The sequence below is a fragment of the Meriones unguiculatus genome, chromosome 6 (assembly GCF_030254825.1).
Source record: "Meriones unguiculatus strain TT.TT164.6M chromosome 6, Bangor_MerUng_6.1, whole genome shotgun sequence".
Classification (NCBI taxonomy): Eukaryota; Metazoa; Chordata; class Mammalia; order Rodentia; family Muridae; genus Meriones; species Meriones unguiculatus.
Window position 1 is genome coordinate 45,044,334 of NC_083354.1, and position 14,934 is coordinate 45,059,267.

General features: G+C 46.2%; 1 protein-coding gene across 1 annotated transcript in view; it reads left to right on the forward strand.

Annotated features, from left to right (window-relative positions):
• LOC110550189 (collagen alpha-4(VI) chain-like) overlaps nt 1-14,934 on the forward strand; it is a 92,884-nt gene that overhangs the window by 19,123 nt on the left and 58,827 nt on the right. The window contains exons 8-13 of the mRNA XM_021639890.2: nt 1,065-1,399; nt 2,722-2,800; nt 6,576-6,721; nt 6,893-6,985; nt 9,376-9,429; nt 14,282-14,353. Coding sequence (XP_021495565.1) covers nt 1,065-1,399; nt 2,722-2,800; nt 6,576-6,721; nt 6,893-6,985; nt 9,376-9,429; nt 14,282-14,353 — 779 coding nt within the window. The remainder of the gene's footprint in view (nt 1-1,064; nt 1,400-2,721; nt 2,801-6,575; nt 6,722-6,892; nt 6,986-9,375; nt 9,430-14,281; nt 14,354-14,934) is intronic.

Here is a 14,934-nt window from a genome sequence, read left to right on the forward strand (position 1 = left end):
GTGTGGGTATGATCTTCAGAGGGCTAAGCCCTCATGTCCCAGCCCTGTATCTCAGATCTTTGGGAAATGTTTTATAGGTGAAAAGCCAACAAATTGGTGAAAAGCCCTCCCCAAATTGTATGCACCAATCTGCAGTTTTAATTTTTCTAATTCTGAGTCAAGTATTCCAATGAATGAAGATTAAAAAATTGTATGTGTGTGTGTGTGTGTGTTCAGAGGACAATTACAGCAGTTTGTTCTCCTTCCATCATGTGGGTCTTGAACTCAGGTCCTCTGGCTTGCAGCAAGCACCTTTACCTGCTGAGCCCTCCTGACAGCCTATGAGATGTGAAGATTTAACCAGGAAATGTCTACCTGTCCAGCTTGCCTGGAGAGGTTCTAAGCTATGCATTGCCCCTGCGGAAGTAATTAATAGTACCAGCTCTTACATGGCTGCTAAGTTATTCACTCATCTACATTCTAGACTAGATGTTATCTGTGAGCATCAATTTTGCATTCTCGATGAAACTCCGTAAATGGGCTTATTATATACTAATTATAGCCTGAAACACCTGTGGACCTTCAAATTCTAAATTTAGCCTCCCCAGAGGGCCTTACCGTTTTTTTTTTCTGGCAGAAGAAACAGAAAACAGAGGATACCACTCAGCACTGACCTTTTCTAATAGGCTCCAACATCCCAAACAAGGCTGCTGTGTGGGCGGTAGACAAGAGAGAGAACTCCCAGGGCGGAAAGTGAGTTACAAGTGCTGCTGAAAGAGACTCGAGACTTATTTATAGAGGCCCCCTTGCCTGTCAGACATCCAGGGATGGTCCGTATTAGGTCATGGGAGAGTAGGCAACATCGCTCCTACTCTTAAGGAGCCCCCGCTTAGGAGAAGACTAAAGCAAAGCCTCAATGGGTCCACAGGATATTAAGTTGTTCTGTATTTTGTGTCAGTTAGCTTTTACCGTGTAACAAGTAGCACTCCCCCCCCCCCAACTTAACCCACCATTATTTAAGTATGTGCCTGGGGAGTTATTTCTGGCAGCTGCAGGTGACTGACCTTGCTTTTCCCTCTTCAAAGGATGTGGCATGGATTTGTCTGTAGGAGTTGATATCTCAACTTCTTCAGAGCGAGCCCAGCAGGAACTTCGCAGCTTGCTGCCCGGGTTGATGCAACAGCTGGCCCTGCTTTCTACAGTCAGCTGTGACGCTGTGGGCCAAATGGACCTGAGGTTCCGCTATGTGGTTCCGGGCTTCAGCGGCCAGCTTGCCTTTGACTCAGGCTTTGACAAGTACAGCGATGAGAGTGTCCGGAAGTTCTTGGTGCACCAGAGTTCTGTGAACAACCACATGGATGCAGGCTTTCTGCAGTCCCTGGGGGACACTGCCATCCACCTGTCTTTTGCTAAAGTGAAGGTACTTCAAGCCTGGGACCCAGGCTATGGAGCCAGGGGGCTGGGTAGGATAAAAAGGTGGGCATGTCTTAATTAAGCCCTGGAGGCTCTGTGCTAACCAATGGAGGAGGGACCAAAGAGTAAAGCCCTGCCCTCCAACTGCCCACTGGTTAATGATCCAAATCCTTCCATGGCATTATTCATTCTTTTGTTTGTTGAGTCAGGGTCCCCTATGGAGCTCAGGCTAGCCTTGAACTTGCAGAGCTCCACCTGCCTCTGTTTTACCAGTTCTGGGATTAAAGTGGTGTGCTTCCGCACCCTGCCTGCACAAATTATCCTTAAGACACCCAGGGAACGCTGCAAGACCCCTAGTCTCTTATGCTCACTCACAGATATTCAGAGTTAAACCATTGTTTTTCTAATCATCACCTTGAGCTAGCCCAAGCCCATCCATGAAACTTCTTCTGTTTGCCTGATGCCCCTTGAACTGAATAATTCAGGCTTAACTTACACTCAGTTTTTGTTCCATTCACAATCCAGCCGTCCCCTACTTGCTTTTTCTCCTCTTGTTAATGGCACTTTGATTTTGTTTTGTTTTTGAACAGATAAAAGATGGAGGAGACAATTTTTTTGGAAAGCATCTTTAAGTGAATAGCTTAGGCTGTTTCAACTCTTATCCTCCCCTTCTCCCCCCGCCCCTGTGGAGGGTGGGAAAGTTAAAATAAAAATAGATCTTTAATTTAGTAACAAATGGGTAGATCAAAAGGAATGGAGTGAAAGGCCGGGCGCAATAAAAAATTCACTTGTAGTTTTAAGAATTATGAGTCTGGCGTGGTGGCACATGCCTGTAATTTCCAGCACTTGGGGAGGTAGAGGCAGAGGCAGGTGGATTTCTGAGTTTGAGGCCAGCCTGATCTACAAAGTGAGTCCAGGACAGCCAAGGCTACACAGAGAAACCCTGCCTTGGAAAAAAGAAAAAAAACAAAACAAAAGAAAACAAAAATTGTGGCCAGGCAGTGGTGGCACACACCTTTAATCACAGCGCTTGGGAGACAGAGACAGGCAGACCTCTGAGTTAGAGATCAGCCTGGTCTACAGATCGAGTTCCAGTAAGGCCAGGGGTACACAGAGAAACCCTGTCTAGAAAAACAAAACAAAACAAAACAAAACAGAAATAGAAACAGAAAAGAATTGTGCTATTTATAGCATATGCTTCTGCATTCCCTTTTATTTTCCTTTTTGTTTTCTCCATTCTTTCTGCTCTCTTTCCCTCCCTTTCTTACTCTCTCATCCTTGTGTCCCTTCCCATCCTCCCCCCCCACCCTGTCCCGTTCCATCCCCCAGGTCCTTTTAGTGCTTTCAGACGGACTTGATGATGACCTGCAACGCCTGAAGAGAACCTCAGAGCTCCTTCGCAGCAGAGGTAAGTACGCTGGTACCCTGAATGTACTGGCCCCTCCCACCAAGGCTGAGCCCCAAAAGCCTCAGAAGGGGGTGGACTCCAGGAAGCCACCTGCCCTAGTGGGTAGAGCATGGTTTCAAACTGTTGAGGCCCAGTCTCCCTTGTGTGAGTCCCGGATGTGGAGGCATCTCCCACTCCTAGCGGTCCTGACGTCAGATCTGGTTGGACGGTTTGCAGATGTCGCTGTGCTCCACTTTCTCAGAGGTCTCTGTGTGTCTTTTTCAGTAAACGCTGGAGTCAGCCGAAAGCCAAGCCTTGCTCAGAGCCCTGCCTTTCTCTCTAATTTTCCCCTTTGCTCTCCTGCACTTTTAGGGGCCAGGGAGCTACTTTAGGTGGGATGTTGGTGACATTAGAACATTGCTCACCGTGGTTGCAGCTCTGTGCAGGTGGCTGGCTGCATTTCAGAGCACACTTGCCCCTCAGCTGGCAATCCTAGGACAATTTGTTCATCTGTATAAGTGGCTTTGGCTGTTCTCATTTTGTGTCACATGAGGCAAACACAGGGTGAATATCCAGTCGCTCTGACTTGTTCACGCTCCCCTGAGGAAGAATAAAAAGGGAAGGCAGGATCCTGGGGACACGGGAAGTGCAGGAAGGGAGGAGATTCCTGACCCTGGAATATGGTCGAAGCCTCTCACCCACAGAAAAGCACAATCAACCACTGCTCACGGCTTTTCTCCCTCCACCCCTGCAAACCCGCACTTTTCTAGGAATCTCACCAGAAGCCCAATTTACAGGGAGAGGACGCGAACCAAAACCCTTGTGCGGCCCTGGTGGCTCCTGGTTTTACAGGGTTTATCCGATTCCAATTTCATCCACGGCATCTCTAGACCCACCTCAGTTACTTATTTCACTTATGGGAAGAAGTGGGGTAGGAGGAAGATGTTTCTCACTGACCTTTTGGGATGTAACTTGAGAGCCGCCACCAAAGTGTACATAGCGCTTAGACAATTCATTTTCAGTCTCTCGAAGAAGCCTGGACCCACAGTCTCCTTGCCTGGCTTGTGTCCTGCTACTTTTTCTTTGGGGGCGGGGATCCCACTCCACGCTTTCGGACGTGGCCTTTTTTTTCCTGAGTGCCTCTCTTTCTTTTAACCCTCACAATTAAGCCTGGATTAAAATATCTTTTAAAAAATCTCCAACTGTGCTTCACAAACAGTCTAGTGTTCTCTGAGATGGGGAGATGGTTTGGCCCATGGTCAGGTCCCTAAAAGCTGAGAGGAAATCCTCACCCTGCTGAGCGTGGCAGTGTGGAGCCGTGTGTCAGTCCTCTCCTGGGTGATGTCCTTCTCCTTTGATAGAGTGTATTCAATGCAGCCTGATGATTTTGCCATTGGTTAAGGATGTGCTGAAAACCATTTTTTTTTTTTAAATGACAGCTTGCTTCCAGATGAGCTTACTTCATTGATTGCCCTGGAAGTTTAAATTGTTGCAACTTTTTTTTTTCCCCTGGAAGAAATTTGAGACAAGTTTGTGACAAGAGACTGCAGACTTTGCTCACACATTAGTTGCCAAGAATATATATATTTGAGGAGTCACTGGGAATATGTACAAGATTGTCAGCAGCTTGCTCAGCAGCAAAAAAGCCAACTATGTACATGCTGGGAGCTTACTGATCAAAATATTAACAGTAATATTTGTTATGACATTCAACAAACATGGCAGTTCCTGGTTGAATTTCTTAAACACCTATGTCCGTTTGGTCTCGTGCGAACAGACTCTGCCGATCTTTTAGTGCCTGTTTTATTAGATGGGATAAGCTCTGTTGAAACTCACACAACCTCCAGGCCTCATGGCTTGAATACATGCGCGTTATGAGTCACTGCTCTTGCTCCCTGGCCTTTTTTAACCTGCTGTGGTCGGGGAAACAGGTGTAGAATTGTACAATGTTCTGAAGATTTGTTCCTGGGAGTGACCCTGTCACTTCTGTTCACACCTCATTTGCCGGAGGAATGACATTATCACTTTGAACTTAAAAAAATATTTTTCAAGGCAAGGAATTGAAGCTTACTGAAGTTTATAACTTTCCCTAAGAAATGAAGTCCCGGGGCTGGAGAGATGGCTCCCTGGCAAAGGGCGCTGCTGTTTTCACAGAGGACTGGGCTTGGGCCCCAGCACTCACACGGTGGCTCTCAACCATCTGTAACTCCAGATCCAGGGATCCTGGAACTCCCTCTTCTGACCTCTGAGGGTACCTGGCATGTATTTGGTACACAGACATATATGTAGGCAAAAATACTCACACATATAAAATAAAATAAATCCAAAATTTAGAAGTACAATCTTAACCATTCGTCCTCAAGAGGGGATCAGAATATTCATGAACAGTCATACGATTACCACAATTTCCCCCCTCCTTCCCGTCTCTCCTCACCAGAGCCATGTGTATACTGGGCAAATGCTCTATCATTAAGGTACAGCTACATCCTTAGACATTATTTATTCATTTTAACTTTTATTTACGTGTGTGTTCATGTGTGTGTGTGCACTGTCAGGTTCCCAAAGAAACTTGGAACCAGTCTCAGTACCTGTGGCTCCTCCCAGCAATTCTCACCCTGCCCCCTACCATAAACCTCTCCATCCCAGGGGCTAGCCTTCCCCCCGCCCCCAGCTTCTGATTCCGGTATATCCAGGCATTTTGGCTACACACTCAGGTCTCTCCTCTCTTGGCTCTGTTCTTGGTTCCCTTTGTGGTCTCTTGGTCCTTGGCTCCTCTCTTCGTCTTCCTGCCCTCTCTTCTTCTCTTCCTCTCTTGCTCTCTCCCTATCTCTCTCCCATGCTCCGGTTCAGTCTGGAACCTTCCAGATGGGCCTGCCTGTTCTGGCCTTCATGTCTACAGTAAAAGCCTGCCCTTCAGTCATACCTTGGATGGTCATGTCCTCATTTCTGCTCACACACGTGCATATGCTAATGTGGCTATACACTGTGGTACACATGTAGGGGTCAGAGGACCGTGGGAGTCAGTTTTCTCCTTCCGTCATGTGGGTGTTGGGATTGAATTTACGCTGTCAGGCTTGGCAACCAGTGCTATTATTTATACCTTACAAATCCCTTGATATAATTTCCAAGAGTAAATGTCCAGTCAGCTCCAGGGATGGGCTTGGAAGGACATAACAATACAAGAAAGGCCCTCTGGGGCAGGGAGAGCTGACTCAGTGGTAAAGAGCCCTGGCTGCTCTTCCGGAGGACTCAGATTCAATTTCAGCCACTCACAAGGCAGCTCACAACCATCTGTAACTCCCCTCCTGGGAGACCTGGACCTTCTCTGGCCTTCATGGGTGCTACATGCGGTGTATTGAATACATTTAGGCAAACAGCTATATATACAAAATAAAAGTAAATAAACCTCAAACATTAAAAAAAAAAAAAAAAGGAGAGGCAAAGAGGCAAGATGACCATTGATAGTTCGGGGTTAGCCTGGGCTTTCTTGAGAGCATTGGGCCAGCCAGGGCTACATAGGTAGAATCTATATGAAACAAACAAAACAACAACAACAAGAAACCAAGCAAGCAAACAAACAAACAGAATGAAACCAACCAACAGCAATGCAAAAGGCGGCTAGTTGTGTGGCCGATGTAAGCCACCTCGCCTGGCCTGGGAGTTTGCTTTTAACAAAAGTGCAGCTTGAGACGAGACAGGCTGAGGATGTGGCAATTGCGCGACGATGGGTGACCAGCGGGGGCTGAGACGCAGGGATGGTTCTAAAGGCATAAACTTCACTGTTGACATTTGGAAGGACTCTCGGGCCTCCTGCTCATCGGTATGGAAGGCGCACCTAAGTTAGAAGAGCTGCAGGAGCTGGAGTTCGGCAGAGGGTTCACGTACTGGCAGCCTCTGAGCACCAGTCTGCTGTCCCTCCCAAGCGTCTTACTCAAGCAGCTCGTGAGTCCAAAGCGTTGATCTTCACTTGATCCTGATGATGATAATGACTGAAAACTGGGGGCGGGGCGGGGCGGGCCGGAGGTATGGGGGGATGGGTAGGAGTTTGTCTGTCTAGCGTGTCTTGTGATCCAGAAAGAATAAACGGCATGTGACGCAGGTTCTGTGTTTCAGGACACAATTGTGGAGAGGACGTGTTGTCACGTGTATGCCAAGTGTTATGGAGAGGATGGTCTCAGGGGTGATCCTGGGAGTCGCGGGAGGGAGGTAAGAATTCCTGGATGTGGATGGGGGAGGAAGAGAGGTGACACACAGCCCCCAGTGCACAGCAGCTCTCACATCCTCATAAGCCATAAGAGACCTTTGAGGACCTGGTTATTTTACACACGTGACCTTGAAGTCCTGGGGGGGACAACACTCTCCCCAAGTTGTGCAGAACGACAAGGCATTTGAGAGTTGAACCCTAGTGTTTGTCTGACTTCACCACAGCCTATTCTTCCTACCACATGAGGCTGCCCTTTTACACTTATTTAAATTTATTTTTAATTTAATTTTTTATTACATCTATTTGCTTGTGTGCATGTATATGCACACGTATGCAGGCTACACTGGATAGCCTGGCCTCAAGCTTGCTCTGTGTACCAGGGGGCCTTGAACTCACACAGATCTGCCTGCCCCTCTCTCCGGAGGGGCTAAGCTTAAAGCTGTTCACTTTAATTTATGAGATAGTCTTTTCCTGAACCTGGACTTTTCCCGTTTGACTCTGCCAGGCAGCTGGCCAGTAAGCTTTAGAGTCCTCCTTTCTCCACCTCCCCAGGCCAGGAATTGTAGAAATTCGTTGTCACACCCAGCTGTGTGGGTGCTGAGGCTCAAAGTCAGTGCCTCATGCTTGCCGGGCAGGTACTTTGCCCAAGGAGCCATCTCCCAGTTCCTCTTGACGTTTATTTGACAAACACAGTCACAGATCCTACCTCTGCTCAGGGGTCTTCACTTACGAAAGACTGACCACCATCTTTTTTTTTTTTTTTTTTGGTAGTGCATTTCCCCTTCCCTTCCCAACATTCCTTTCACAGCATTAAAGTCTGAGGGAAGATAAAGCGTGGGTTTCGTGCAGCTGTTCATTTTCATTTTCATCTTTGTTAATTCTAGCTTTGCTGACAGGAAAATTAGTACTTAACACCTTAAAGGAAGAACAGCTCATAGAAATGCTCTTCAGGTATTCGGGGCTGGCCAGCTTCCAAGGTTCCCTGCTCATAGGAACCAAAGGTTTGCGACAGGTATAGATCCTCAAATCGGAGCAAGTTTCGCCAAAGCCACGGACTCTGTTTGACACTGCCCTTGAGCTCTCTAGGCAGCTAGGACACTCTTGAACTGAGGATAATTACAGGAGCGAGTCACCATACCTGGCTAGAATGAGTACTTCTTTTCAATTTTAAAGATTTAATTTTATTATTAAATGTATGCATGCTCCCATGCCTATGTAATGCACATATGCAAACAAGGGCTGGTGCCCGTGGAGGCTAGAAGAACGGTGTCTGATCCCATCTGTGGTGGGTGTCAGGAACTGCACTCTGAGTCTTCATCAACAGCTGCCTGCTCTCTTAACTTCAGAGCCATCTCTCCAAGCTGTGGAATGAGTTCTTGGAGGGTTTTCGGATCAGTCTTAGCAATTTGAAGCAGTGCAAAGGACAAAATGATTTTTGTTTTGTTTTGCTTTTTGAGATAAGTTCTCCTGTGGCCCAGACTGGCCCTGAACTTCTTAGGTAGCTGGATATGACCCTGTTGTTTTGATTCTACCAGCTTCAGGGTTAGTGGTGTGCATCACTAGCCTTGGTTTATGCAGTGCTGGGGATTGAACCCGGGGCTTCATGCATGGCAGGCAAGCACTCTGCCAACTGAGCCATATTCCTGCTCCTAAAGAGACTTTTTGAAGAAGAAATTGAAGTTAGGCCTTAGGGACAGGTTTCTTTCTCTTTAGTATTAGACTAGAGCATTGACTTTGGGAGCCTCTTACCATGGGCGTGGTGACTAAGTGGCCAAGTCTGACCTCCCGGCTCCGCTAGAATTGAGTGCTCGCTGTACTGAGTTTTACAAATAAAACATATCTCACTGATCCTGTTGGTGACTTTAGGCTAACTAAACAAATTTACCTTTTAAATGGCAAGCCACATTCCTTAGGATGATACAGTATGCCAGCTTAAAACTGAAGAAAAGAAAAAAAAAGAAGACTGAACAGTTGAGTCAGAAATAAACCTTTCCTCATGAGTAATCTGAGGCATGACCTTTGCAGCAAGGTCAAAGACCTGTTTAGGAATAATGCTTATAATGCTTTTTTTTTTTTTCTTCTTCTTAAACTTTAAACTAGAATCTGGTCTCAGTTTGAATATTCATGATAGAGTGGCTTAAAAATATTGTGGAATCACAGCAACAATCCGATGAGCAGACACAAAAGTATTCATATCCTCCCTGTCATATAGGCCATGAATCTCCAAGAAATTCTGTGTGCTTCCTCCAGTAGCTAATGGATTTTTCCATTACGTTTGGACCTAGTGAGGCAAGGTTATCTCACAGTAGCGGGTAAATTATTTTGCGCAGACTCGAGAGGTGATGAAGAATCTAGAGTCTACGTTACCTATTTCAGTTTCTTGTTTTCTCAGGGAGAGAGGGGTCTGGACGGGCGTCCCGGCCATCCTGGTGAAGACGGTGACTATGTGAGTACTGGATCTTTCTCCCTTCTCTTCCTCCCTTCCTTTCTCACCCCCTCTCCTACCTGTTAACTGCCCGCTGAACTGAGCCGGTTTGTACTGTTATCAAGACACACCCGTGACTATGACGGCTGTAACAACAAGATGAGCTGAAGACAGCCCAAGTCCCCTTGGTTTTCTCATCTTGGGTGGCAGCGAAGGTTCTGGGGTTACATCGAAGCACCGAAACCCTGGAAATCTACCCCACCCCCGGCCGTGCTTCAAGAGAAGTTATGCAGCATTTGCTTATCAGGGAAGGAAAATGTACGTTAGAGAGAGAACTGTGAGGCAGGAGAACAAACTGTGGTAGAGACCAATTTCACCCCATCCCGACAGTCAGGAAATTAAAAGGATTCCATGGTTTCCAGTTGATTTTGAAACGGTCCTTTGACCCATGGGCCTATTTTAAAGTCGATTTTCAGGTACACTCCTGTTGGTCAAGCTTTCTGGTCTCAAGACGTTGGCGTACTCTTGGTCAGTCCAGGTTTATTGAGACGTAATTGACAGATGGAATCGCCTTCCCTAAGGCTCGTAACCCCGATGGTTTCATATATGTGTGTGTTGTGAGGTCATCATGCAATCGAGGCCATTGGCAGGCTGGCCACATGGCAGTCAGCACTTTCCCTGGTGTGAGGTGAGAACATTTGGGAGCAAACTCCTTAGAGAGTTTCCAGCAGCTTATGTTGGGTTGTTAACTGCGGCCACCATGCTGTGTGTCGGTGCCGAGAACTTCCTCACTTAAAACTGAGTTTACACTTCCTCACCAATGGCTCTCTAGGTCCCCATCCTTCAGTCTTTATGCTCTTAATGGTTGCTGGGGATCTCAAAGACTTTTTGATATTTGTGTGTGTGTTTGTGTGGGGTTGGGGATTGAACCTGGGACCTTGTTCATAGGTAAGTACTCTACCCTTCAGCCTTTCGCAGCTTTGGGTTTTGTTCTTGTGATGTCTACTCTACTCTAAGTTAAAGTTCAGGGAGTTTTATTTGCAGTGTTTTCCATATTTAGCTTTTAGGAGGCAGCTGAGTTTGCATCCGGGCTTCTGTTTCTCATCTGCTCTCGCCACTTCCTATGTGGCTCTTCCTTCCACCTCATACTTGGGAAAGACTGAGAGTTAAAAACAGAAAGTAACACTGGAGTGTGATTGGGAAAAATACTCTTTGTGAACTACTCTACATGAAATCATAGGTATTTTCTTTGTTCTTCCTGTTTTTTTCTTCTAATTTATTTTATTTGCATAAGTGTTTTGTCTGTAGGTGTATGTCTATACTATATATGTGCCTGGTGTTCACAGGAGCCAGAAAAGGGTGTCAGATCCCCTGGAACTGGAGTGACAGACAGTTGTGAGCAGCCATGTGGGTGTTGGGAACTGAATCTGGGTCCTCTGGAAAAGCCGCCAGCGCTCTAACCGCTGAGCCATCCATCCTGCCCCACCACCTGTTACTCTGAACATCTAAGCTGTCTGAATGTAGATGATAAGCAGATATTACAGGAAAAATGTTGCTGCCAGGACTTGTGTAGACCAATCTACTTTGCAGCTTTGGGAGAATTGCTCGATCTCCTCTGCCTTTCTTCAGTAAGCCCAGCCTTACTGAACACGAGTGTGAGTTCCTACTATTTCACTTAGAAATAGCAAAAGAAAAAAAAATTCTTTTAATTTTTTGATGATGTTTAAAATGCCCTTTAAATATTATTTTTTTAATACATGTGGAGTGGGTCAGTGAGCTGGACACACATTAGAGCTGTGGAAAGCCCCTCCACCTCAGTTAGGGTCTTTGGATTTCAGACCACCAGGACAGTTCAGGCCTTGTCTGGTTAGGAGATAGTTTTGTTCTCCATCTCAGTTTTTTCTAATATCATAACAGCCAAGACATTCTCATAGACTTTTATGACAGAGTTAGAAATATAATATAAGGGGCATTTTGTAATTTTAAATTTTATTGTAGTACTATAAAGAAGATAAGGTGGAATGAATGGAGCCTATTTTAACAATACATTCCTTTTACTCAGTATACCTAAGCCATTTCAACATAGTTCATAATATATGACAAATAAATTAACAAGATATCTTGCTTAAAAATATGTCATCTTCTACATCTGCTGTTTTCATGTACAGTGCCTTTTGAGAGCTTAGTTACCTCTGTGGCTGGGACTATTGTTTTTGATAGAGCAGTGGTAGCCAGTATTACTTCCATTAATATGAGTGTGTGTGTGTGTGTGTGTGTGTGTGTATGTGTGTGTCCCATGGAGGTCACTTTCAGGAGTGGGTTCTTTTCTTGTATCTTGCTGAGGCAGGACCTCTCTTGTTTATATATGCATACTTAGTGCAACTTGCTTGGAAACCTCCAGACAATTCTATCTCTGTCCACTGTCTTGCGGCATGAGCACTGGGATTAGAGAGTCACACCGCAGCATTCAGCCTTTTACATGGTTACTGGGGGCTCAGATCCTCAGGCTTGCTCCTCAGGCTCTTTTGCCCACTGAATCACCTTTACAACCCCCTTTTTATGTTTAATGCAACTTCTTACAAGAGAAGATGACTTCCCTGTGTGTCGTCCTCTGAATAGCTCTTCATATCATTTTTCTAAAAAAGGTCAGGTTTTACTGCTCAGTGTCAGAGCTGTCTGTGTAGATGGAATGCCATCAAAGGTGCGAGCATCCATTTGTAGGTTCAAATGGAGCGTGTCTAGGGACAGATGGTTTATCCTCACAGATGTCTTCTGTTAGTAACTGATCACACCTCTCCCAAGCACACCTCCAACTCAATGGTGTAAGACAATGCTCTGGGGCTGGGGAGATAGCCCAGTGCGTAAAGCGCTTGCTTGTGTGATCATGAGGACCCGAGTCCGGATCCCAGAACTCACATAAAGCCAGGTATGGTAATGTGTCTACCCACAATGCCCAGGCTCATATGCAGCCAAGAACAAGAAACCCTGTGTGAAACAAGGTGGTTGTCTTCTTACTTCCACACCAGGCCACGGGACAGGTGTGCTCCACTCAAACACGAACACACAGCCACCCACACGCACAAGATTAAAAGAAAAACTTTTGTTGTTGTTATGTTCATTGACCTCTCGGGTGAGAAAACTAAAAGGGCTCCAAAGGCCAGGTGTCCCTCCGTGTTTGGGGTCTCAGCTGGGCTGCTGAGAACTGCTGGGGCGCTAGAGACCGAGATTGGAGGAGCTGCCACTGCAGTGGTATCTTCTCTCCTGTGACTGGCATCTCTGCTGGCACGCCTGATGGGCACAAAACCTAGCAGGAGGTTCTATTAAAAAACACAAACAAAACCCAAACCAGCAGGCTGGTGAGGTGGCTCAGCCGGTTAAAAGGTAAGCCTGACACCCCGAGTTCGAGCCCTGGAATCACGGTGACAAGAAAGAACCAACACCTGCATGGTGTCTTGTGACTTCCACACAGTCACTGTAGTGCCTTGCATGCCTAAGAACACACACACACACACACACACACACACCAATAATAATAAACTTCAAAAAATTAGAAAACATCTACCAGTCTGGGTGGGTTGTGAAAAACCAAAACAACCCAAGCAGTCACATGAATCCAGCAAAGCAAGATCTTTATTTGAATAAGGCAGCCAGAACTGTCCAGTCAGGGCCAACAGCACAGACCCGGGAGCTGCTTGCATCTTTGAGCATTCATCTGAGTGGGTATTTAAGCAGACGGCAAAATCACGCTGTACTCAGGCTCCTACTGATTGATCAGGAACCAGTCAAAGCAGAACAGACTTGGGAGCTGACCTGTGATCCGTGAAGAGAAATATTGCAGCATTTTTAAAGGCCAGAAGCACAAAGCAAGGGAAAGTGAGGCAGGCTGTAGTATTGTCCCATCATATTTTGACACAAGGGGTTGAGCAAGGAAGTAAACATTGGGGACTGGTCCATATCCAGGTCACCTGGTTCCAGGGTCCTTGACTCAGCTTTTGCAGTCAGGTCCTCTCCTGGACTTCTGGCCCTGAATTCAGAATAATAAGAGAACAGAGGCATGGGCAAGCTGCAACTAGTCAATTAGGTCATGACAGGAAACACATTTACGACTTGTGTGCCTTAGTTTAGATAACTGGTAACTTCCCTCTTTATTTGATTTACTGGTTAACAGATAACCATGAAAAACCTGATGAAGCAGGATAGGAGTTGGTTCTGGGTCCCGGGGACATGAACTCAGTTTTGACCCTACCAGCAAGATGGAGGTTGTTCCTGAGATGGCTGGACTCAAGCAACTGTCTCCTAACAATGTGTTTATAATCTCAGTACTTGGGTGATAGAGGCACTGGGCTACACAGTAAGACCCTCTCATAAACAAATAAACAAACCAACAAACAAATAAGGAAACCCACCCCAAACCTAAGTAGGATCCAACAAAGTTGATTTCCCCAAACACTGTAAGTATAATAAGGGAACAATTAGGTGATCTCAACAGAAGAAGTTGCTGATATAAAGAGTTGACAAACAGGGACCTTTGGGGCAGGAAGGGTGTGACTGACAAAATGTTAAACAATGGCTCATTCTCTATGAGACCATAGTTTGAGCAGTCTGAAGGGAATGTTAAGACAAATCTGAGGTTTGAGTTCTGAAGTTTTGTGGGGATAAACATATCATTTTTCCCCCTGGGGCCTCGGCTTGGCCAGTTGATGAATTTATAATCTGGTGACCTGTAGGTTATGTATGTTCAGCTGTTTGAAGGTGTGACAATGTAGGGACCATCTGTGTTCCGGTCCCTTTGATGGGCGCCACTGCTGGTTTGAATTGCTTTGGTGGGTATGGAGACAGTTGCCTGAGTATCTTCCTGTGTCTTTCTTCACAGGGACAGAGAGGCCCCCGGGGTCTTCCTGGACTTCGAGGTGAGACGGGATGTCCAGGTGTGAGAGGACCTAAGGTGGGTGTGACCTTGGACTTTGAGATTCCTTTGCCTTTCGTGATTTCACTCCTTGAGTTGGAGAAATATCCTGATCCATCGCCATCGCTATGGACTTTTAGCTCCTAAGAAAGGCTGCCTGGAAGTAAAATCTGCAAAGAGTTTGGAGGGAGGTTATCCCAGCAGACTCTAGGAGTACAGTAATGAAGTAAAATAGAGGGGAAAGAGACCTAAAAGACAACTATGAGATTTCACCCTCTGGCAGAGTAGGACCGTGCTGAGGTGGTCAGTATTGAATGGGAGCCTGAGCCCTGTCCCTAGACACGAGGGAGCTCAGGCTTCCACTCCAAATCCTGCCAGGAAGGAGTTGGGGGTTGGTCCTACGAGGCATTAATTCCCCAGTAGCTTAGCTTATCCTGCATTTGGGCAGAGCAGTTTCTGGTCCCAGAAAAGAAGACCCTCAAGACAAGAGTTGAGCATGCTGATGGTTGGAAGGTAGCTTCGAGAACCCTGAATTTCAACAGTTGGGGGGGATGAGCAGAATGCCCCCTTTAAATTATTGTATTAAACAGTTCTGAAGCTTCTAGGATTGGAGGATCTCC